This window comes from Anomaloglossus baeobatrachus, chromosome 5 (assembly GCF_048569485.1).
Source record: "Anomaloglossus baeobatrachus isolate aAnoBae1 chromosome 5, aAnoBae1.hap1, whole genome shotgun sequence".
NCBI lineage: Eukaryota > Metazoa > Chordata > Amphibia > Anura > Aromobatidae > Anomaloglossus > Anomaloglossus baeobatrachus.
The window spans coordinates 376,274,637-376,299,662 of NC_134357.1; the positions used below are offsets into that span (position 1 = coordinate 376,274,637).

Below are 25,026 nucleotides of genomic sequence, written 5' to 3' on the forward strand. Positions count from 1 at the left end.
CCCTGCAGCATAATTCTCACCACAAGTTCCCTCCCCAGCATTGCACACACCCTATATCCCATATCATGCTCCCGCACAGCATTATATACCCCCCAAATCCCACCACGGGCATTTTCCCAGCATTGCACACCCCACCCCCAAATCCCACATAAGTGTCACCTCCCCATGCATCGCACACCCCCAAACTCCCACCACAGGAATTTTCCAGAATTATAGAGCCCCTCAAATCCCATCACAGGTATTACCCCAGCATTCTACACCCCAAATCAAAAACATGGTCCCCTCCCCCCAGCATCACACACCCCCAAACTCCACCACAGGAATTTCTCAGTATTATAGACCCTCCCCAAACTCCCACCACAGGAATTTCCCAGCATTATAGACCTTCATATCCCACCGCAGGCATTCCCCCCCAACATCCCACACTTCCCATAATTCCGCCACAAGCATCCCCCCCACCAATGCACACCCCTTCAAACTCCCACCACAGTTATCCCCCAGCATTGCAGACCCCACAAAATCCCATCACAGGCGTCTTCCCTCCCTGCACATTGCCCATACCCCAAATCCCACCACAGGCATCATAGACCCTCAAAATTCCACCGCTGGAATACCCGCAGCATCATAGAACCACACAATCCCACCACAGGTATCCGCCCACATCGCACCCCCCCCCCAAAAAAAAAATGGATGGCAGAGAAGAGCACCTGGGTTAATTGACACCACAGCTTGTGGGCCACATCAAGTGATGTGGTGGGGAGGATTTGGTCTGCGGCCATAAGATTGGCATCCCTTCTATGATCTGGTGGCGGTATTGACCCAGGTTCAGAAAAGATGTGAACGGGTAATCACCTACACCAGCGAGTTCTTATGGGACTCTAAGAGGAGTTCCGACAACTACAGCTTATTCAGACTAAAAGTCTGAGAAGCTTGCGGAGTACCTGTCGTGGTCAAAAGTTCATGTGCAGACTAACAACAATCCGCTTACCCAGCTTGAGAATACAAAGTTGGCACTGGAACAAGAATGGGTCACAAGAATGTGCAAGTACTGATATAAGATATCCTACAGATCAGAGGCTGAGATTAAGTATGCGGGCCCATTGCTTAGAGCGACCAACTTAAAATGTGGATGAAGACTTGAAGGGGGATGAGACCCCAGACTGCTTTTCACGACAACTGTTGTAGCCTCTCAAAAGTTTGGAGAAGGGCCTCGCCCGAACCAAGCATTGGGGCTTCCCAGACATGAATGTTTGCAATTAGAACAGTCTGATCCAGACCTCCCAGAGTTGCAAAAGCGGGTGAGCCTTGGCCAGAAGCCTAGTAGGGAAGAAAGGGGAGCCTTGTCGATCAGTGGATTGCATCTGAGCCGCTGAAAGTCTTAATGGTTAATGACCTCATGATTGGTATGTCTCATAACGGTTGAAAATACTGCTTAGTGGTGACTGATCACTTCACAAAATTTGCAATTATGACCCAACCAGGGACCAGACCGCCGAGTCAGTAGCCCAGGCTATCCATTGAGACTTCTTCCATGTGTATGGGTGCCTAAAGACGATCCACTCTGGCTAGGGATCCTGCTTCCAGGAGAAGTCATGGAAGAATTGAATCGACTCTGACATTGAGAAATCTCGAATGACACCTAATAATCCTCAAGAGAATGGAGCCTGTGAGTGATTTGATAGCACTTTTGTGGCTCCCTTGACAAGCCAGGTCGTCACAGGTACTACAACAACACACCCCACACCCCGGTTAGGCACATCAGTCACACACACAAATCCTTGTTGCCTCCCTCCAGGGGCTGATGTCCACACCAGGTGGGGTGGAGCCAGGCGGTTGGCTCCTCCCACCGAGGAGTTCACAGTCCTGGAGGCAGGAAGAAGGCAGTTAGTGAACGGTGAGGGAGAGTGAGAGGAGATGAGTGAAGTGGTAGTGGAGCAGACTGACCGTGTCCGGGTACGTGGCCCGGGCACCTAAGAGCAAGGTTGGCAGACGGTGGTGACCGTCTGCAGGAGAGGCCGATTGACGCATAACCGTAAGGACCAGGGACAGGCGGTGGCCCGCCGGTACCGAACCGGGGAGCGAAGAAAAGCCAGCACCATTCGGCAGGGCCTACGGACCCCGACCAGGCTTGGAGTCGCCGTTAAACCGGTCAAATCCGTCAGCGACGGGAACCTCCGGGGTTTCCCAGCAGCAAAGACCCGACTGAAGGCAACCGCTTAACCGTGAAGGGAAATACAGCTACCGCCACAGCTAAAGTTCCCAGGGCCAGAGCCTGTGGGCAAAAAGGGGCTCCTCTGGCAAACACACCACTGGGGAGCGGGCTACCGGTGGGAAGCCATCGGGGCCGAAAATACACTACAGGTGCAGGGAGAGGCAGTCACCGCCAACCTACTGGGAGTGACCACCGCAGCCGCCTGCCGGACCCGTCCATCCAGCCGTTTGTTTTACCAGAGACTCCGTGTACGTTATTGGCTGAGTGAGTACTACCGTGCCGTCTGGCACTGCGCTGCCCCCGCAACTCTGCACCTCGCCAAACCCCGTCATCCACTTTCCAGTCACCATCACCGGGCCCCGGGACCACCAAAACCCCCCTACCCACGGAGGGGAGAGAAACATCTCGGCTGCTCCCTGTCATCGCTCCCGGGATCCCTGTCCAGAGCAGCGGTGGTGTCCCAACCTCACCACAACCGTGGGTGGCGTCACGGACCGACTTCCCAAACCCCAAAAACTATTCCCCTTTCACTCACGGGCGAGGAGCGCCGCTCGAGTTCCCGGATCCGGCCCACTGCTCGAGCCACCGAGCAGCAGCAGCAGCGCCAGGCCCGAACGTTGGCGAGCGCAGCGCCCCGCCGCCCGCGACAACTTGGCGTCACGAACAGGATCTTACCGTTCTACCGCCTGGTAGAAGTGCGCCTTGTGTCCCGCCGGAGGTGTCCGGCCGAAAATTTTCGGAAGCCGCCATCTTGGGCGCGAAAAGTTCCCCGCTCGAGCGTCTTCCCGAGCAGTGGAGGCACAAAAGCCGAAGCTCCACCCCTGAAGAGGAGGTGCCGGAGAGAAACCAAGGGGGGGACGGATGGCGTCTGGCCGCATGTAAGCCGCGGCTATAAATGCAGGGACACCAGGACCCTGCGGCCATCTTTGGTTCCTGGAAGAGGCCGCTGCAGCGATGCACCGTCCTGCCAGCAACACCGTAGTCCCCGCGCCCGCGCCTGGTACCGCGGCGTGGGTGGAAGCCCGGACCGTCCAGCTAAGCAGCCGTCTGCAGGTCCGTGTGCAGCTCCTCCTGGAGGAGTGGGAGGCCGACATGGCGGACGTGGTGGCGGCTATGCGGAGATGCGAAGTGGAGGAAGAGATGGAGAGGCGGGTAAGCGACCCACGCCCCTGTAGTCCGAAGGGATCGGCCGTAGCGGCTGAGGGGCCCGGCCTGCACCCGCTCCCCCTGCTGCCTCCCCCGCTACCCGTATTGGTTGCTACCACCCCGCCACTAGACCCGCTACCTGCCCAACCGGTAGCGGTACCCTGCCCGTCCGCCCAAGCCGACCGACCTGCAGCCGAAGCCTATAACCGTCTTGACCCACTCCCCTGGAAGCTGCCGAAGACCGAGCCCGTCGGCGGAGATGTACCGGAGGCACATGCAGTGACCGTGCCTGGTCCCGTACCGACTCTGGCAGCCTGTCCCGTGCAGGAGGAGGCGGAGGTCAAGCGGGAGAGGAACCCTGTACCCATCCCCCACGCCTCGGCTGAGGCTGCGCTGGGTCGTTGCTGTGAGGCAGCACCCCAGGCCACGACACCGCGGGATCTTCCACAGAGGGCACCAATGGTAGGCAGCGTGGTGGAAGTCTCGCGGGGCCCGACCCGCGCGCAGGGGCAAGTAGTAGCCCCTTACTTGGACAGGGAACCGACCCCGCTGGGCCGAGAAACTGCGGAGAGGGAGAGGCTGAGAGCTGAGATGATAGCCCGCACCATCAGAGAAAAAGAGAGCCTCCGCAGAGCCACCTTCCGGGTACGGGGCCCGATCCATGAGGGGCAAGTGAGGAGATTCGATGTCCGTCGGGGATACGGGTTTATCTTTGAGCCGGGCCTGGAGGCCGAAGTTTTCGTGGCCCGCCAGGACGTCAATGAACACTTACCGGAGGACCACCCGGACCGTAACCTGCTCCCAGGGGACCTGGTACAATACACGCGGCACTGTGGAGAGAGGGGATGGTTTGCCCTGGACGCCAAATTGAGGGGCAGTCAGGAGGCCCAAGCACCGGCCCAGCCCCCTCCTCCGGCCGCTTTGGTGGACCAGCAGTGATGTCAGCGGTCCCTCCGCCGCAAGTTGTCCCCGTTGGGACCACCAGTACCGTTATCTGTTGACTGTATGAATAAGAGTTTGAATGATAATATTAAATCAGCCGAAGATGTTATCCGATTTGCAACCGTGATTGAACCGGCCGTTGCCGGCAACTAGTCCCCGTTGGGACTTTCTGCACCGTTTGCGTAAGGAACTGCTTACGGACACGCCCGAGAACTTGCAGGGCAACCACAAACTAGTGGCATGTAAATAATTGTTGGCATATATCCGTTACCGCCTCTGGAGAGGCAGATTGGAGGAAGGGCCCGCAGTGGAGTAGGCTGGGGCCCGGCCACCACCTGGACCGGTGGCCATCCTCCGGGGGTCAGGGGTCCCCCATGGACGTGGGTTCCCTGAAAGGAACCGTACCCGCTGAGGCAGCCTGATGATGGACTGGGGCAAGGGGTGCTGCCCACTTCTTAGGGGCAGCATCAGGGCCAGGTTGTTTGGGCGGGGGGAGAGCGGAAGCCGTTACCGTTAATAAAAATTGACTACCGTTTAGTAACGTTTAAGAACCGTGCCTCCCGTTAAGGGAAGTTTATAAAGTAATGCTTATGTTAATGTTTTAAATGCCTTTTTCTACCTTTTCAGTTAAAAAAAATAAAGAAAAGAAAAAGAAAAATGGTGATGGATGGGCAGCCCGCGGACGGTCTGCGTTTAACCAAGGGGGAATGTGGCGCCCTGGAGAAGCCAGGTCGCCACAGGTACTACAAAAACACACCCCACACCCCGGTTAGGCAAATCAGTCACACACACAAATCCCTGTTGCCTCCCTCCAGGGGCTGATGTCCACACCAGGTGGGGTGGAGCCAGGCGGTTGGCTCCACCCACCGAGGAGTTCACAGTCCTGGAGGCAGGAAGAAGGCAGTTAGTGAACGGTGAGGGAGAGTGAGAGGAGATGAGTGAAGTGGTAGTGGAGCAGACTGACCGTGTCCGGGTACGTGGCCCGGGCACCTAAGAGCAAGGTTGGCAGATGGTGGTGACCGTCTGCAGGAGAGGCCGATTGACGCATAACCGTAAGGACCGGGGACAGGCGGTGGCCCTCCGGTACCGAACCGGGGAGCGAAGAGAAGCCAGCACCATTCGGCAGGGCCTACGGACCCCGACCAGGCTTGAAGTCGCCGTTAAACCGGTCAAATCCGTCAGTGACGGGAACCTCCGGGGTTTCCCAGCAGCAAAGACCCGACTGAAGGCAACCGCTTAACCGTGAAGGGAAATACAGCTACCGCCACAGCTAGAGTTCCCAGGGCCAGAGCCTGCGGGCAAAAAGGGGCTCCTCTGGCAAACACACCGCTGGGGAGCGGGCTACCGGTGGGAAGCCATTGGGGCCGAAAACACACTACAGGAGCAGGGAGAGGCAGTCACCGCCAACCTACCGGGAGTGACCACCGCAGCCGCCTGCGGGACCCGTCCATTTAGCCGTTTGTTTTACCAGAGACTCCGTGTACGTTATTGGCTGAGTGAGTACTACCGTGCCGTCTGGCACTGCGCTGCCCCCGCAACCCTGCACCTCGCCAAACCCCGTCATCCACTTTCCAGTCACCATCACCGGGCCCCGGGACCACCAAAACCCCCCTACCCGCGGAGGGGAGAGAAACATCTCGGCTGCTCCCTGTCATCGCTCCCGGGATCCCTGTCCAGAGCAGTGGTGGTGTCCCAACCTCACCACAACCGTGGGTGGCGTCACGGACCGACTTCCCAAACCCCAAAAACTATTCCGCTTCCACTCACGGGCGAGGAGCGCCGCTCGAGTCCCCGGATCCGGCCCACCGCTCGAGCCACCGAGCAGCAGCAGCAGCAGCGCCGGACCCGAGCGTTGGCGAGCGCGGCGCCCCGCCGCCCGCGACACTTTCATGCAGATGCTAAGGACATTAGAAGGTGATAAGAAGATGATGTGCACTGAATTTCTTCCAGAGCTGATATGGGTGTATAACAAAACATACTGGGTACAAGCCATACATGCTGTTGTTTGGCCGTGAGATCACTAAACTGGAGCTCGACCCAGAGGACAATTGAAGAGAGGCAGTATAACCACCTGGGTGTGGGAGCACCGGCATCGACTGCAGACACTGAGGTGGCTTGTAGAACAAACATTTTGGAAGCTGAAACTGTTGTGTCCCATGAATGGGAACAACCTGTTGTATATAATTCTTGCATTGCATATTTTTCCTCCTATCAGGAAATTCCTTTATTGTTACTAGGTAAAGTAGACTGTATGAAGTTTGTCCCTATGTTCCTCCCTTAGTTGGCTTCTGTATAGAATGTTCCTCCCTTCTCCTTCAGTTTAGTCTAGAGGAACCATTACTGAAGAGACATGTCTGCAACCCTGTACAGATTATTCCTTTTCACCTGCCTTTACTTTGTACTTAATACAAGAGTCTAGAAGAAAACTACACGGTTTCTCCTGGTCTTCCTACAAGTCATCGTTGGGCTGAGTTAACACTATCTGTGGAAGCCGGTAGAGTGAGTAAAATCATACAATTATCTAAGGGATTGATAATTAGAGCGGTTGGATTCATTGCTACCAGGAAGAGACAGAAAAGAATCATCCAGATGTAACCCCAGTGCCGGAGGTGTCCCTACACGTGGGAGATCAGGTGTTGGTACATAAGGGCAATTTGGACTACAGACATGGGAGGCAATTCACCATCGAGTGATGTGGTGGGTTCATCCTGAAAACCTGGTGTATGAAGTCTGACCAGAGGGAGAGTTAGGAGCATCTGGTATGATGCTATGTTGTAATATGCTCTGCCCCTACATCTCTGAAGAAGAGCATGCATCTAGACTCCCGAAAGAATAAGGGAATGCTGTGTCAAGGGGGATTGCTGACAGTGAAGATGAGTGGTTTGCAGTACCTACTGAGCACAGAGAAACAGTGCCCCCACCTTCAGGTGAAACAGAAAAATGGTTAGCGCTGCTGACTCAGCGGTTGAGCCTGCCAGAGGAGTGCTAGAAGTTCCAAGCACTCTGGAAGTGCCACCTCTACAGCAGCCCGCAGACTTGAGCACACAATGCTGGTGTTCCACCTACGAGATGCACTAAGGGCAACTTTATTTGGCAGGTACAAAAGACCCAGGAATGTGCTCAATTACTGGCAACATTGGGCCGACCCCCAAGAATATTAAAGTGCAGGGCTGGAGGAGATCCGGTTGCGTTGAAGAATTGTTCCTGTGGGCTGCTGCGTCATGTTCAAGCATATGCCATTAGGTGGATACTGGGGTCGCTCTTCAGTTATCAAAGGTGGCTGGCGTGTGGATTAAGGGTGGCCAATCACTAGAACTGGACTTGCAGACTAGTGTATTGTGTCATAGCCCCACGGTGACCTGTGTGTTAATAAGTGTAATTGTGACAGAAGGTTGGGTGACGCTAATGCCTCCCTGACAGACCGGAACTGGTATAACTTAGTAATACCTCTTATTTAGTGTTACAAGTAACAAAATGTAATAATATTGCATTTATATACAATATTCATATTTGGATATCTCTTATTGTGTATTAACTCCTCAACGACCACGGGCAGTAATATTACATTCCTGCAGTCATAGTGTTAATCCCCACCTGCTGCTGCAGGCTGCAGGCAGGAATCCGCGCACCTGTCAGCTGATTTGTACAGCTGATATGTGTGCCTATCCACGCGTACCTGTTAACCCCTTAAATGGCGCTGTCAAGATGTGACAGCGTCATTTTAACGGCGATCGCGGTAATCACATACTCACAGGCCGCCACCGGAAGTCACGAGGATCTGATGATTCTCATGGTAGCATAGGGTCATGTGATGACTCCTGTAGCTCATATGACTCAGGTCCTGTAACCAGCAGCCGAGTACTGCAGATTACAAGACATAATCATTTCTCCCGATCTCAGCTGTGCTGCTCTGATCGGAAGAAATTAATGAGCGATCAGACTGCTGATCCTTATAGCCCCCCTTGGGGGACTAGTAAAATAAATAAAAAAGTTTAAAAAAAGTTTTGAAAAAATAAAAAAAAAAAAATAAATGAATAAACCCCCCTTTCACCCCAATGAAAATTAAAGGGTTAAAAAATTTAAAAAATATACATACATTTGGTTGCATTTAAACTGATCAATAAATGGTGTAGCGACAAAACATTCCAAATGCCGAAATTCCGTTTTTTGGTCACCGCAAATTTTGCACAAAATGCAATAACAGGCGACCAAAATGTAGCATCTGCGCAAAAATGGTACCGTTAAAAACGTTAGCTCGAGACAAAAAATAAGCCGTCACTGAGCCATAGATCCCGAAAAATTAGAATGTTACGGGTTGTACTCCACTTTTTTCAGACAAATTTCAGATTTTTTTTTTACCCACTTAGATAAAAGTAAGCCTATACATATTTGAAGTCTATGAACTCGCACCAACCTCAGGCATCACACCAACCCATTAGTTTTACCATATAGTGAAGACGGTGAATAAAATATCTCAAAAACAATCATGTAATCACACTTTTTTTTGCAATTTTTCCGCATTTGGAATTTTTTTGCCGTTTTCCAGTACACTATATGGTAAAACTCATGGTTTCATTTAAAAGTACAACTCATCCCGCAAAAAATGAGCCCTCATATGACCAGATTGACTTTAAAATAAAAAAGGTACGACTCTCAGAAGAAGGAAGGCAGAAAAAGAAACCGGAAAGCGCAAAATTGGCCGGTTGTTAAGGAGGTAAGCCGTTTTACAATTGCCACTTGTGCTGTTCCCTAATCTTACATTATGGCCATTACTCCTGTGTCTATGTAAAATAAAAAATATCTGTTATGGAGTCACCACTGAGTCGCCTTTAGGCTATGTGCACACAGTGCGTTTTTCGCGCGCGTTTTTGGGCTCAAAACTGCATGACTTTGCTTCCCCAGCAAAGCCTATGAATTTTCATTTTTGCTGTCCGCAAAAATGAAATGGTCATGTCAATTCTTTTCTACGTTTTTCTGCGTTTTCCACCTATGCAATGCATTGGAAAAACGCAGCAAAATGCAGCCAAAAATGCACCAAAACGTGGCAAAAACGCATGCATTTTACCGATGCATTTTTGCCGCAGGTGCGGTTTTTTGTGCATTTTTACGGCAAAAAAACGCATAAAAATGCAGCGTCAACAAAATGCAGCGTGCGCACATAGCCTTACTGTGCCGTTGCATCCAGGTAACCTGTTATAGGAACATTGTGGCAGGGCTAATCATTTAAATATACCTTCCCACCTGCTTGTTTTCCCTCAATCTACACCCTTCCCTCTTCTTGGATTGACAGCTCAGACACCAGAGAAGGTTTGTGATAGATGGACTAAACAAGCAGATGAGATGGTGTATTTACATGATTGGTCCCGCCATGATGCACTGAGCACTTGTATTTTGTCAGCACACAATGACTGTTAAGGCTGGTTTCACACTACGTCTTTTTAACATCCGTCCTTAACGTTATTTTAGTGGACAAGCGGATCCAGTGCAAATGCGTTTTCATTTCAATGCATTAGCAATGGACTCGCGTTAACATCCGTTCACCTGCGTTTGCGTGCGTTATAGTGCGGATCCAGTGACTTGCAGTTTTTTAACATGTTTCAAAAACGCTACTTGTAGCGTTTTTGAGCTCCGTCCAAATACTGCAAATTGCTGGATCCTGACTATAACGCACGCAAACGCAGGTGAACGCTGGCGTGCTGATAGACAGGATCCTGCTTTTGTACTGAGCATGCCCAGAAAGTACTGAGCATGCCCAGAACCAGTCTCGCGTGATCTGTCTATCTCTCTACTCCCTCCCTCACCCTCTCTCTCTCTATCTCTGTCTTTCCCCCTTCCTCTCTCTCCCACCTGAGAGCTGCGGACACTCGTAACCAAGGTAAATATCGCGTAACCACTTCTCTTAGTTACCCGATGTTTACGTTGGTTACGCGTGCAGGCAGCCCTGCTCCTAGCAGCTGCAGACACTCGTAACCAAGATAAATATCGGGTATCCAAGGCCGATGTTTACCTTGGTTACCAGCGTCTGCAGCTGTCAGAAGCCTCCTCCCAGTCTAGTTCCCCTCACTCCCGATCACATGACTCCAATGCCCGCCCCTAAACATCCAGTGCAGGATCCTGCAAAATAACAGATGCGTTTGCATACGTTATTTGCTGTAAAAGCAGGATCCGTACTTCCGCTAAAAAAACGTTTTCAGCGGATGTTAAAAAGACGTAGTGTGAAACTAGCCTAACGGGGTTGTCCAGTACTTGGACAACTCCTTCTCAAACCCTATGTTTGCCCACGTGGTTGGCACTGGCTCTAATAAGGATCGCGTAACGTTATTTCTTGTGATAATTACGGCCCAGGGTTAACTCTCCCCACCTCTAGACAAATCACATACATCCAGAAGAAGTGAGAGCTGCTACTGTCACTTCCGCTGGATGTTTGTGTTTTGTCCAGAGGCGAAGAGAGTGAAACCAACGCTAATTTGTAGCAGGAAATGTGTAAAAGAACATCAAGGGGATCCCCAAGAGAGCCAGTGCTGACACTGCTGGAACAGCACATGCACCAGAGAGAAGGGGGGGGGGGGGTTTCGAGGAGTAGAAGACGCCTTTGTGCCTCAATCTGGCTTGGGTGTTCAACTCGATTACTGGGAACCAATGGGTTGCCTCCTGCAGAAGGGCTAGGTAATCAATATCAGGCTAGTGGGGCTAATCCATCCATCAGCTGTTATTAGTTCCAGTGGTTGCCAGATGTAAATTTTTGAAGTAGCTACCCTTCACAGCTCTGCTTAATGTGTACTGATTGCTGCTGCATACTGCAGATCAGCTACTGTTCAAGAGATTTGCACCTGCTGCACAACGAGTCCACTCAATGTCCACACTCAGACAGACTTAGTAACAGCTGTTGAGAAATATGCTAAGGATAGAACATAAACATCATATGACCGGACAACCCCTTTTAATATATTAGTAACTTGAAACATTAGTAATTATATAAATAGACTCCCCCCCAATTACCTTAATAAATGAAAGTTGTCATACTGCACCATATGCTCTTACGTAATAGGCAATTTATTTGACAAAGTAAACAGAGATCTAAGTCTAAAATGTATGTGTGTGTGTGCGCGTGTGTGTGTATATATATATATATTTTTATATATATATATATATATATATATATATATATATATAAAAAATATACATATACACTGTATATATATATATATATATATATATATATATATACACACTGTACCAGAACTCAAAATATCAAAGGAAGCTGTATCACATTACCCAAAAGTCATAAACAATCTCAATACTTTATTAACATAATAAAAAATATTCCATATATCAAACAGTGTGGTATACTTATCAGCAATCCATTTAGCTGCAGATGATAATTTGTAAAACCAGACAAACATACATCTAGGAAAGTATAAAAGTCAATGATTAAGTTTTGGAGTTTTGGTTATTCCTTGTGTCTTTGCCATCCTCTGTTTTTTGTTGTTTTGCTTGTACAGTTGTAAGTTGGATGGGCACATTCCTCTCCTTCAGAGCTGGAGCATTCTGCCACGGAGCCTCTATTTTCAGTTGGCCATCAGAGGTTAAAATGCATCTCATATCTTCTGCTCGTACATCTTGAGGAAGATCTGCCTCTTTCCTAAAGATCTGGCACTTGAAGGAAAAGGAACCGTTCCCATCATCTGCTTTTGTTTCGTTGGCTCCAGTAACCAAAAGTTTTCTTCCAAACAGTTTAACTGTGAGCTCATGGGGAGAAAAGTCCTGAACACACAAGGAAAGTGTAAAACCACCATCACTGGAAATTATATCACCAGAAGGCATCAGTGGTTGAGGCTTATTATCTTCAAAGACCATCTCCTCCATCAACTGCTGGTGGAACAGTTCCATACGTCTCATGTTGCCTTTTATCTCCTCAATTGTTCGTATCATGTCCTCCTCCATCTTGGTAAAGATGTCTGAGGAGGCTGGCCATAAAGGTTGTACGAAGGACTTCCATGGATCATGTTTCCTCTGAACATAAAGGCACAACATAGTTCTATTGAGACAGATTTACGTATGCCGTTAGCTCCTAGACTAGCTCTGGGTCTTAGATTTCTTTGGACTCTTTTTATACTTGCCGTTAAACTTCCATACGTGTCTAGAATTCCTAGCCGATGGGTCACATTAGATTATTGGTGAATATTGCTCTGCATAACTTCATGACTCAGTCTCCTTGTCTCATGCACTGAAATAACACTTCTGACGTAACATTGAGTCTTAGGTTTCAGGCCAATACTGACCAGCAGTTGGAAGGATTCTTACAGCATTCACTCATTGTTTCTTGTTCATCCCGCCAATGTGCTTACATAGGTTTCCAATGGAGCTGAATATTTTACTATTTTAGATATATTGCCATATATTGCTACGTTTGTTGATAATATGCAAGGTCTATTTAATTTTAATATTTGAGTCTAGCAAAGCTTTTTGATGTATAGTCAGAAATGTGTGTAGGGTAGTAGGACAATACTTGAGTCGTTCGTTCAGCCAAATGCCTACATCTGCTACCAAGAATCTATAATACAAGCTAGAAAAATTGCCGGTACTTTCTAATCTCATAGTCTGAACTGGTGCATACTGAACATGACATACAATATCTAAAAAAACAGTTGCACTCAAGTAAAAAGGAGAAAAAAACATGTAGATGGTGAATATTGGAATGCGAATACGCATTACTGCCAAGAAAACATGAAGACATTTTTTTCTATGGAAAATATCTTTGAAAAATCTGAGTTACTTAGCAAATAAAGGTGGCCAAATTTACTTGTGCCAAGATACCATGTCAAGGTGTAACTCTCATCTGGGTCCTACTCTAAATGCTATGCCTCTCTTGTCCAAATTGAACTTTTATATGGGCTAGAATAGAACCTGCAAAAGGAAAATTAAAAATATCTGAAATAACTGGGAGGAGTGCGCAGACAAAGGACATGACTCCATAATACAAACTAGAAAAATTGCCGGCACTTCCTAATCTCATAGTCTGAACTGGTGCAAACTGAACATGACATACAATATTCACATTTTTTTTTCATGTTTTCTTAGCAGTAATACGTATTCACATTACAATATTCACTATCTACATCCTTGTTTTTTTCTCCTTCCCTTTACTTGAGTGCAACTGCTATTTTTGAATACATCTGCTGGCAGACCTTTGTCTCATGTCTATGGTGTTTTTCAATATACGTAGAAGGTCTAAGGTCGAAGGTTTCTCCTTCCAGAGAGTGCTAGACTGGTGTAAGGAGATTTAGAGACTATGGCTAGTTTCACACATCCAGCAATTCGCCGGATTGCTGGATTCGGCACACTCCAGTACAGTGTAATACAGTACAATGACATCGCGGCATCTACGGTCACATGCTGTAATATGATCGGAGCATGTGACCGTAGCTTGCTGCGATGCCATTGTACAGTATTAACACTGTACTGGAGTGTACCGGATCCGGCAATACGGCAAAATGCCGGATGTGTGAAACTAGCCTATGCAATGCTCATCTGGGAATGTAAACATTCAAATAACCTCTTCAGAAGGAAGAAAACGTAATGTCTGGAGGCACCTGTTGGTTGTAGCAATCCTAAAATTCAATATCGACCCTTTAATGACCCTTGCCACATGACTTAGGATTAGAAGCCAAACCTGAAACTCTATTTGCAAACGTGTTCAAACGTGTTTCAAATGACGTCTCTGGTTTGACTTCTTATCCCACGTCATCTGGCAAGGCTCGTTAAAGGGTCAAATTTGAATTTTAGAATTGCTACAACAAATAGGTGGCACCAGAGATCAAGTCCTCTTCATTTTGAAGAGGCTATTTGCATATCACAGAATACATAAGTGTAGCGCCCCACGGGGCAGGTGCAACTAACTTACTTGTCGCCGGACCATCGACTGTCGTGGTCATGGGCGGCCTAGCCTGGCTCTGTTGTCCCGAAGCGTACAGAAGATGGCAGGGGAGAGATGATAGGGGTAGTAGTAGTGAGGTGTTTGTCGTGATGCCACCTGTGGTATGCGGCCAGGGAATCGGCCGCTGCTCCTGTCGCTGTCCTCTGGGGCAGATGGTCATAGCAGCCAGGGATGGTATCGCTTTCCACAGGTAGAGCGGGCCCCGGGGAGGATGATGAGGAGAGTTGTAATGGCGGCGTGGATCGACAGAGCGGATAATAAAGAGTCAGAGTCTATGGCTGCTATTCCAGGTTGTTTTACTCACTTTTGTACAATGGCCCTCACCCAGGTAATACCGGTCACTTGCTATGATGGGCTCCGTCGAACCCGAATCCCTTTAGAGATCAGTCCGGTTTGGTGTTCTGTGGGTTTCTCCTTGTAACGCCTGTCTGTGGATCCCCTGGCTTGAAGCTATGAGGGGACCCTGGGTTTCACAAGATGTACTCTTGTCCCTATCTGCAGGTGCCGCGTTGCCGATGTGGGGTCCCGGATCCTATATGGCACTGTGCTGTCGGGTGCTGTGTGGTCAGGGAAGCTTGAAACTTTCCCCGTCCAGGCAGATTCTGGAAAACCAACATGAAGTAAGATCTTCCCTAGGGTCCTGCCGCCCTGTGTGGCGTCGATTCCGAGGGGAGCAGGTTTACTCTCCCCATGGCAACCATGTGAACTTTCTTCTCCTTTCCACCGGAGCACCTGTAAGGCACGTCTGCTCCATTGCTCTCCTGCTGGAGAACTCCCTAACTGTTGTGTTGGCTCCTGACTCCCCCTGCTGGCTGCTCCTCCTCCCTCCCAAGTCCTAAGCTAGTGGGACTGAGGCCCCTGTTGAGGGCATCCTGTAAATGCTCTCTGTCGGCAACCCCTTTATTATCCTATCCTAGCCCAGTCCCCAGTGGGAACAGGGCAACCTGATGTGTATTGAGTGTGTAATGTGGTGAAACCGGGACTGCCCTCCTCAGAAACCGGGTTTAGCATTACACCCATTGTTGGGTGCAATACTCTGTGGCGACTGAAGCCTCAGGGGCGCCACATAAGCATTATAGTGGAACAACTTCATTTTTTGGATTTCCCCATAGAATTGCATTACATACAGGAAAATCCAAAGGTACTAAAACACACAGAAGTTTTCAGTGTGTTCCCACCACTGGTGGACAAAGACAGAAAAGGGCCCCTGTGCAAGAACAATATATGTAGCCCAAGAGCTCATCAAAATGGACAATTACAGCTACTTTCGAGGTGAAAGTGGGGCCCCCATCCTCTCGGCCCCTGAGCAGCTGCACCATTGATATGGCCGTCCCTGCTTTCCGCTAAAAGCACATGTAATCCACACATGACTGTATCAATAAAGATTTGTCAAACCCAAATACCAGGAAGTTTGAAAAACAAAGCAGCTTTATTTAAAACATGAAAAACCAAAAAGAAGCAAAAACCACAGCAACAAAAAAAGTAATAAAAAAACACACACACACAAAATGCTTGAATTTTCTTCCAATTGATTTCTATGGGAACTTACCTTGCTGTTCATATGAAGTTTTTCCGGGAGTTATTATTATTTTATTTTTTTTTAAAGAAGTTTTGAAAAATATCGAGTATAGATCCACAATATGTAAACGTATGCTGCAGATATAGTAGCGAATTTAACCCTTTGCCATGAAAAAGATGAAATGTTCAGCTTCCCCGCACCTTTATAGCAGTATAACTCGATATGGGTATCACTACCGGACCTCTGCTGCCAGTGGTCCGCAACAAATACATTCTGTGGTAATGTGGCCTTGTTTAATCACTAGGCTTCTTTCAAAAGCCTGAAGTGTTTTAACAGAAGCTCAAAAGCCTGAACATATAACATAATATATACAGCAAAGTCATTTTTGCATAGAAACTAATATGTTTATGCTTTTGAGCATTTTTTAGGCATTTTCCACTCAAAAAAAATGGTGGACAAAGATGCAGTGTGAATATACCCTGACGTGCATTCTTTAGGCATTTTCCACTAGGATGAAACGCAATACTTAAAAGTCAATGGGTAGACATCTAGGCACTTCACCTGGGAAAATCTGGCATCTAAATGATGCCATGTACATCTAAGAGTGGTGGACTGTAGCTGTAGCGTTCCTGCCCCTAAGACACCAATCGCGTTGTGTATATATGAATAATGTCTTGCATCTTCTGTAAATTTTGTGTCTCGTGCATTGTAATGTAATATGATGTATTTCAATGTGTTCTTGTGTAATGTATAGTGTAGCCTGTGATATGTAGTTGTGGCGCCCCTGACCTGGTCAGGCACCACTGAGTACTGCACCCATGCTGGGGACAGTACAAACAGGTAATCCAGAAGGCTGACCGAGGTGTGACTACACAGGCGCATAGTGATCAGGTCTCACACATGTACCTATGAGAGGACCCCTGGGGATCCCAGGAGGGGGAAAAGCCTTCACCTCCACTGGAATAGTGGAGGGGGCCAAAAGCCTCCATCTCCTCTCAAGGGGTGTGGTAAGAGAGCCTGGTTGCTAGGTGGCGTAGGCAGGCACAAAAGGGAAAAGAGAAGGAGGAGTAAACAGTCTGCAGCAGAGTGTGGAGGAGTGAGGAGCAGGAAAGTGAAGCTCTGACAGGAGCAGCAGTGAAGGTCCCAGATGTGAGCCGGTTCAGAGCAGAGTCCAGGGAGCTCCGAGGAGAGCTGACCCCTTCCCCTGGGCTGCTGTAGTCTGACAGCGTCCGCGCAGTGACTACCGACGGGGGAGAACGGTCACCTAGGAGTGCTACCCGAAATCCATCTTCAGCTAAAGAGAGAGCACGGAGTGGGAAGTAAGGAGACTGCTAGGGAGAACCAGGCCCAAACGGGCGGCAGATCCCGGAGCGGGGATAGATCCACCTTTCCTTGCTAAACCTGCCGGTGTGGGGCCCTCAAAGCCCACACCACAACACCCAAAAGCCGCAGCCACGTAGCCACAGTTAGGGCCCACAGTTCACAGGAGGCAAGTAGCTGGAGTGATCTGGCCCAGGCAACAAGCAAACGGCAAACGAAGGGGAGAGAGGCTTCAGCAACTTCCCTGGGTGACCCCATAGGGACTAAAAGTCGGGGTTACCCCAAACCACCAAGGGCTAAGGAAGGCGAGTTGGTAGTCACCATCAGAAGTCAGCCTGAAGGATACCTGGTTCCAGCCTGGTTCATCCCAGCTACGCCCGGGTTACTCACCCTGCCATCTAAAGTGAGTAAAACCCCTGAAAGACATTCTGCGTGTGTGGAGTTATTCTGCGCCTTGTGGTTCCACGCACCTACACAGGGCCCTGGGGCTTGCCTCACTCTCAGGAGGCTACTACACCCGACTGCACCCACCATCAGCCCCAGGCATCCCTTAATCTGCAGTGGCGGTCCCCACTGACCGCAATACTGAGAGTGGCGTCACGACAAATAGAAGATCTCCTACCTGTGACAAGATCCAGCCGAGTGGAGTCCCTGAAGGTAATGCACCGACACAACACCTGTGGGGCTTCACATCTGGCGTCACGAACAGGATAAGGACTAGACCTGTTCAGACAGGTGACCATGTGCCTGGGCGGTCCGCTTGAAAAATTGGAAGCGCCGCCATATTGCCACCATGAAAAGCGCGCTGAAAAACAACAGCAGCCCGCGCTGGGAGAAGTTACCGCCCACGAAGAGGTGTGGCTACCCAGAGATCCCCTGCAGAGTTCTGACCTCGCTTGTGAAGAGAGCGGAGGCGTCCAGAGACGTCGGGACAGAAAGGGAGCCAGAAGCCTGCTGCTGGGAGAGGAGCTGCTGAGAGAGGCAGAGCGGAAACTGAACAGCTTGCTACTAGAGGCAACGACGAGTCCACTGCTGGGAAATCGTGCGGAAGAGGGCGCAGAAGAAATGGCGTCTGACCGCAGAAACCCAGAACCGGGCTCCGCTGCCTGGTGGTATCGGGAGCTGGCCCAGTTCTGCGACCGACTGGAGACCCGGGTCGTGGAGCAGATCAGAGAAGAACGCATGGAACTTCTGGAGATGGCTGCCGCGGTTCAGGCCTATGAAGGGAGAGCCGCGCGCCGAGCGCCAGACCGAGTGGCAACGACTCCGACCCCGATGCTGCCACCGATGGGTGAGTCCAGTGATGCCCCTGCCAGCGCGAGTGCCCCGACCCCTGCTGCCACGCCCGCGGTCCCTGAAGAGGCGCCCGGCGCGGCGACGCTGTGCCAGGCCGCAGCCACGCCAGGCGCGGCCTGCCAAGCCCAGGCCGCCGCAGCGATGCCCTGCTCGGCCCACCAAGACCCGGTCCCTGCAGCGATGCCCAGCCCGGCCCGCAAAGATCCGGCTGCCGCCGCGACCCTAATCCACGCCGCAGGCGTAACGCTGACCCAGGCCGCCGCCATGCTAGGCCCGGCCCGCCAAGCCCAGACCGCGGCAGCAACGCCCAGTCCGTCCCGCCAAGCACCGGCTACGGTAGCGATGCCCGCTGAGGCTCCGGCTACGACAGAAACGCCAATCCAGGCCGCCGCCATGCCAGGCGCGGCCCGCCAAGACCAGGCCGCCGCCATGCCAGGCGCGGCCCGCCAAGACCAGGCCGCCACCATACAGGGCGCGGCCCGCCAAGACCAGGCCGCCGCCATGCCAGGCGCGGCCCGCCAAGAGATTGCATCACCCATTTTCCCCGGCCTGTAAGGCCAGAGCAGACACCGCTCCCCAGTCCAAAGAGGTCCCTGCTGGAAAGCCCACACTGGGGGAGGACCCCGCATACTGGCAGCTGAAGGCTGACATGGAGGCCAAGTTTCCACAATGGATGGTGGACCGGTACATGCTCCCTCCGCACACCCCCAAGAGGATTCCGGCAACCCCTGCAGCGATCACGCCAAAGAGTCCCCCGCCTGGGCCTGCTGAAGGGAGTTCACCCCCCAGCACCGCCACCAAAGGAGTGCCAAGAAGAACTAAGGGGGAGGGGAGGCCAGGAAGCTGAGGAGCTGACTCAGGAGATACCAGCAGCGGATCCATGCCCAGAGCCGGAGATGTTGCCATATTCCCGGTGGGATGAAGAAGACCTGACACCTTCTGCTGAGGAAGATCTGCCCCAAAGCCTCACCTGGGAGCTTGTAAGCTGCACATCGCAGAATCCAGCCCGCAAGACACGGCGCCGCAGCAGAAACCAGTTGTCACCTGCTCCGCCATCCCCAGAGCAGAGAGAAGTCACGGCCAGAGACCTCGAAGAAAAACGGTTCCTGAGAAGAGCCAAAGCCCAGGTCAGAGGACCCCTTTGTAGAGGAGTAGTAGAAGATTTTAGCCTGAAGTCAGGATACGGATTCATCATTGCACCCGGTATCAAAGAAGGTATTTTTGTCAATAGGAGAGACGTCAGAGCTAATTTGCCCAGAGGACACCCTGGCAGAAACTTAAAGATGGGAGATACAGTGCAATTTACCATGCATCAAGGCGAAAGAGGCTGGTACGCGCTAGATGTAATGCCATGCCCTAAAGAAACAGAAGAAGAAAGGAAAGACAGAGATAAAGGAAGAAAAGACAAAGAACCTACTGACGAGACTACCACAGATGAGGAAAAAGGTCAAGGAAGCAACAGGTGCCGCAGCCCTACAGGCCCAAGCCCTGGTGAGGAGGAATCCACATAAAGTACAGAAAGAAGCATAGAAGTTACCAGTTTGAAAAAGTTTGTTTTGCAACGTTTTAAAGTTTAAGTATGTGCCCACATAAACTAATGTGAGAAATGAACCTTAAGGCTATGAACTGGCTATAGCCACAAACTCTCGCAGTGTAAATAGTTACACCAGAGGGCACCACCACCACCAGAGTCAGCCTGTTTAGGGGCTTGGCTCGTCTGCAACCAGGGAGCACGTCCGTATATAGGGCCTTGGCTCACCTGCAACCAGAGAGCATGCCTGTTTATGGGGCCTGGCTCTCCACCACAGAGAGGGTACCTGGTCAGCACCAACTGTGGAGGCCGCCTCTACATCCTGCCAGAAGAGGCTGAAGGCGCGGATCCACCAGGCCAGGTATACTCTGAAACCACCAGCCCATGAAAGCCGCCTCTACATCCTGCCAGAAGTGGCTGAAGGCGCGGCCAACGTGAAAGGGTTTTGGGTGGGTTAACGGACTTGTGGGTGGAGGGTGGTGATGTATGGTACCTGGTGCTTTTAAAAATGTTTTACATGTTTTAATGTTTTATGCATTTAAAATGTTGTCTTGCAGCCCGAGGACGTGCTGGTGATAACTAAGGGGGAATGTGGCGCCCCTTGACCTGGTCAGGCACCACTGAGGTACTGCACCCATGCTGGGGACAGTACAAACAGGTAATCCAGAAGGCTGACCGAGGTGTGACTACACAGGCGCATAGTGATCAGGTCTCACACATGTACGTATGAGAGGACCCCTGGGGATCCCAGGAGGGGGAAAAGCCTTCACCTCCACTGGAATAGTGGAGGGGGCCAAAAGCCTCCATCTCCTCTCAAGGGGTGTGGTAAGAGAGCCTGGTTGCTAGGTGGCGTAGGCAGGCACAAAAGGGAAAAGAGAAGGAGGAGTAAACAGTCTGCAGCAGAGTGTGGAGGAGTGAGGAGCAGGAAAGTGAAGCTCTGACAGGAGCAGCAGTGAAGGTCCCAGATGTGAGCCGGTTCAGAGCAGAGTCCAGGGAGCTCCGAGGAGAGCTGACCCCTTCCCCTGGGCTGCTGTAGTCTGACAGCGTCCGCGCAGTGACTACCGACGGGGGAGAACGGTCACCTAGGAGTGCTACCCGAAATCCATCTTCAGCTAAAGAGAGAGCACGGAGTGGGAAGTAAGGAGACTGCTAGGGAGAACCAGGCCCAAACGGGCGGCAGATCCCGGAGCGGGGATAGATCCACCTTTCCTTGCTAAACCTGCCGGTGTGGGGCCCTCAAAGCCCACACCACAACACCCAAAAGCCGCAGCCACGTAGCCACAGTTAGGGCCCACAGTTCACAGGAGGCAAGTAGCTGGAGTGATCTGGCCCAGGCAACAAGCAAACGGCAAACGAAGGGGAGAGAGGCTTCAGCAACTTCCCTGGGTGACCCCATAGGGACTAAAAGTCGGGGTTACCCCAAACCACCAAGGGCTAAGGAAGGCGAGTTGGTAGTCACCATCAGAAGTCAGCCTGAAGGATACCTGGTTCCAGCCTGGTTCATCCCAGCTACGCCCGGGTTACTCACCCTGCCATCTAAAGTGAGTAAAACCCCTGAAAGACATTCTGCGTGTGTGGAGTTATTCTGCGCCTTGTGGTTCCACGCACCTACACAGGGCCCTGGGGCTTGCCTCACTCTCAGGAGGCTACTACACCCGACTGCACCCACCATCAGCCCCAGGCATCCCTTAATCTGCAGTGGCGGTCCCCACTGACCGCAATACTGAGAGTGGCGTCACGACAAATAGAAGATCTCCTACCTGTGACAAGATCCAGCCGAGTGGAGTCCCTGAAGGTAATGCACCGACACAACACCTGTGGGGCTTCACATCGTGCTGATAGTGTGTTATGTGTAATGTATGGCAAGTTAATGTATAGGAAGTTACCAGACTATAGAATCAGTAATAGTTAAGTGGTTAAGTGTTGGGACTAGCCCACAATGGGAGGGGTTGGTTGATAGGGAAAAAGACTTCATTCTAGAAAAGATAGTGAAGCCCCAGTGTGTGCTAAGTATGGACGTATAGTCTGTAGGTCATCGAGGCTATATGTAGTGGGTGTCTTGTGGCAAATGGAGGAAGGAAAGTGGAACTGAGATGGCATGATCCTTTAGTGTTGGGGGTACTTTGCACACTACCACATCGCAGGTGCGATGTCGGTGGGGTCAAATCGAAAGTGACGCACATCTGGCGTCGCTGTCTACATCGGAGTATGTGAATTCTTTTTACTACGATTAACGAGCGCAAAAGCGTCGAAATCTTATGATCGATGTAGCGTCGGTCATTTCCATAACTTCGGAAGGACCGATGTTATGATGTTGTTCCTCGTTCTTGTGGCAGCACACATCGCTGTGTGTGAAGCCACAGGAGCGAGGAACTTCGCCTTACCTGCGTCCCGGCTGCAATGAGGAAGGAAGGAGGTGGGCGGGATGTTTACGTCCCACTCATCTCCGTCCCCCTGCTTCTATTGGCCGCCTGCCGTGTGACGTCGCTGTGACGCCGCACGACCCGCCCCCTTAGGAAGGAGGCGGTTCGCCGGCCAGAGCGACGTCGCAGGGCAGGTAAGTGCATGTGAAGCTGCCGTAGCGATAATGTTCGCTACGGCAGCTATCACAAGATATCGCTGCTGCGACGGGGGCGGGGACTATCGCGCTCGGCATCGCTACCATCGGCTTGCAATGTCGTAGTGTGCAAAGTACCTCTTAGAGTGAGAACGTCAGGGCTAGAAACTGACCCTCGAACTGAGCGGCCCAAGGCAATAGGAGTCGGAGGACAGGACTCTAGTGGCCAGGTCCTTAAAGGGAACCAAACATCAGCATTTTCCTATATAAGGTGCAGCCAGTGCAGTACTGGCACTATCAGGCACATTGTGTACATACCATTAGTGGGCAGCTCGGATGTGTAGGCTGTGAAATTCAAATTTATAATGTTTGAAAATTCATCCAGTTTTTGATTGACGTGCGCACCTATGGTGATAATGTCCGGGCGGGTTATGCATGTGGATTCCCGCCCCCCCACCGCCTGTTCCTCCCTCCCTCTGGCTGTATGTAAATTTTTAATCTTCAGTTACACGGCGTCGGAGTTAGCGCCTGCGCATAGCGCTCATCTCCGGCGCCGTGTTTCTGAAGCCCACAGTATTATTGTGCATGAGAGGGCGGCGCATGCGCCTTCGCTTCTTCAGATCTGTTGTGACCGTGGGAGCGCGCGCGGTCACAACAGGACTGGAGCACAGCTGATCTTACCCCGATTAGCTGCAGCAGACGTCTGCTACGATATCGTCTGCTGCAACTAATCAGGGTAAGATCAGCTGTGCTCCAGTCCTGTTGTGACCGCGGTCACAACAGAGCTGAAGAAGCGAGGGCGCATGCGCCACCCTCTCATGCACAATAATACTGTGGGCTTCAGAAACACGACGCCGGAGATGAGCGCTATGCGCAGGCGCTAAGTCCGACGCCGTGTAACCAAACAGTAGGAATTTACATACAGCCAGAGGGAGGGAGGAACAGGCGGTGGGGGGGGGGCGGGAATCCACGTGCATAACCCGCCCGGACATTATCAGCAGAGGTGCGCATGTCAATCAAAAACTGGATGAATTTTCAAACTTTATAAACTTGAATTTCACAACCTGGACATCCGAGCTGCCCACTAATGGTATGTACAGCCTGTGCCTGATAGTGCCAGTACTGCACTGGCTGCACCTTATATAGGAAAAAGCTGATGTTTGGTTCCCTTTAACTTTCAACGTAACAGGTTAATATTAACTGGCATGTGAATGAAGTTGTCCTTCCCTGGCGGATTCTCTCAAGTGTCCGAGAGCGTAAGACCCTGTTCCAGCACCAGTGGCTACTCCTTATCTCCCTCCTCTATCAGAAGAAGAAACATAGATATGAAAGAATCTGGGAGCGCAAGGCTCTACTCTGACTTTAGGGGTGCTTCACACATAGCGAGATCGCTACCGAAATCGCTGCTACGGCACGGTTTTGGTGACGCAACAGTGACCTCATTAGCGATCTCGCTGTGTGTGACACTGAGCAGCGATCTGGCCCCTGCTGCGAGATCGCTGCTCGTTACACACAGCCCTGGTTCGTTTTCTTCAAAGGCGCTCTCCCGCTGTGACACACAGATTGCTGTGTGTGACAGCGAGAGAGCGACGAAATGAAGCGAGCAGGGAGCAGGAGCCGGCATCTGGCAGCTGTGGTAAGCTGTAACCAGGGTAAACATCGGGTAACCAAGGTGGTTACCCGATATTTACCTTAGTTACCAGCCTCCGCAGCTCTCACGCTGCCTGTGCTGCCGGCTCCGGCTCTCTGCACATGTAGCTGCAGTACACATCGGGTTAATTAACCCGATGTGTACTGTAGCTAGGAGAGCAGGGAGCCAGCGCTAAGCAGTGTGCGCGGCTCCCTGCTCTCTGCACATGTAGCTGCAGTACACATCGGGTTAATTAACCCGATGTGTACTGTAGCTAGGAGAGCAGGGAGCCAGCGCTAAGCAGTGTGCGCGGCTCCCTGCTCTCTGCACATGTAGCTGCAGTACACATCGGGTTAATTAACCCGATGTGTACTGTAGCTAGGAGCGCAAGGAGCCAGCGCTAAGCAGTGTGCGCGGCTCCCTGCTCTCGCGGTTATGATCGCTGCTTCGGCTGCTGTGTTTGACAGCTAAGCAGTGATCATAACAGCGACTTACAAGGTCGCTGTTATGTCGCAGAAAATGGTGACGTAACAGCGACCTCGTTGTCGCTGTCGCTTAGTGTGAACCAGCCCTTATTGACTGAACTGTCAAACCTCTCCTCTACTAGGAGACTGGATGTGGAACCGCTAGAAGAGAAGGTAATTATTATGAGATGGACTATAGCCTTAGCCTGGGTTGTGCTGGTGTCGCGGGCAGGGGGGTGACTGACCACGTCAGGGAAGGCTGCCCGAGGCGTTCGGATCCGGAATCACGGCTGGGGCTCGAGTGGTAGCCAGATCCCGGGCTCGTTCAGCGGCCCATCACCCACAATAATAAAAAGAAGAGGTTATTTACAGGGGAAGAGTTTGTCAGTGACGCCACCCGTGGGTTGCGGTGAGGGTTGGGGACACCGCCGCTGCCTTGGTATTGGACGCCCGGGGCTGATGTAGCTGGGCA

General features: G+C 51.1%; 1 protein-coding gene across 1 annotated transcript; it reads right to left on the reverse strand.

The window, feature by feature from the left end:
• Positions 1–11,587: 11,587 nt before the first annotated feature.
• On the reverse strand, positions 11,588–12,401 carry LOC142310143 (heat shock protein beta-11-like). Its single transcript, XM_075347624.1, has one exon. The coding sequence runs from the start codon at positions 12,332–12,334 to the stop codon at positions 11,732–11,734; it is 603 nt and encodes a 200-aa protein (XP_075203739.1). The 5' UTR covers positions 12,335–12,401; the 3' UTR covers positions 11,588–11,731.
• Between the last annotated feature and the right edge of the window lie 12,625 nt (positions 12,402–25,026).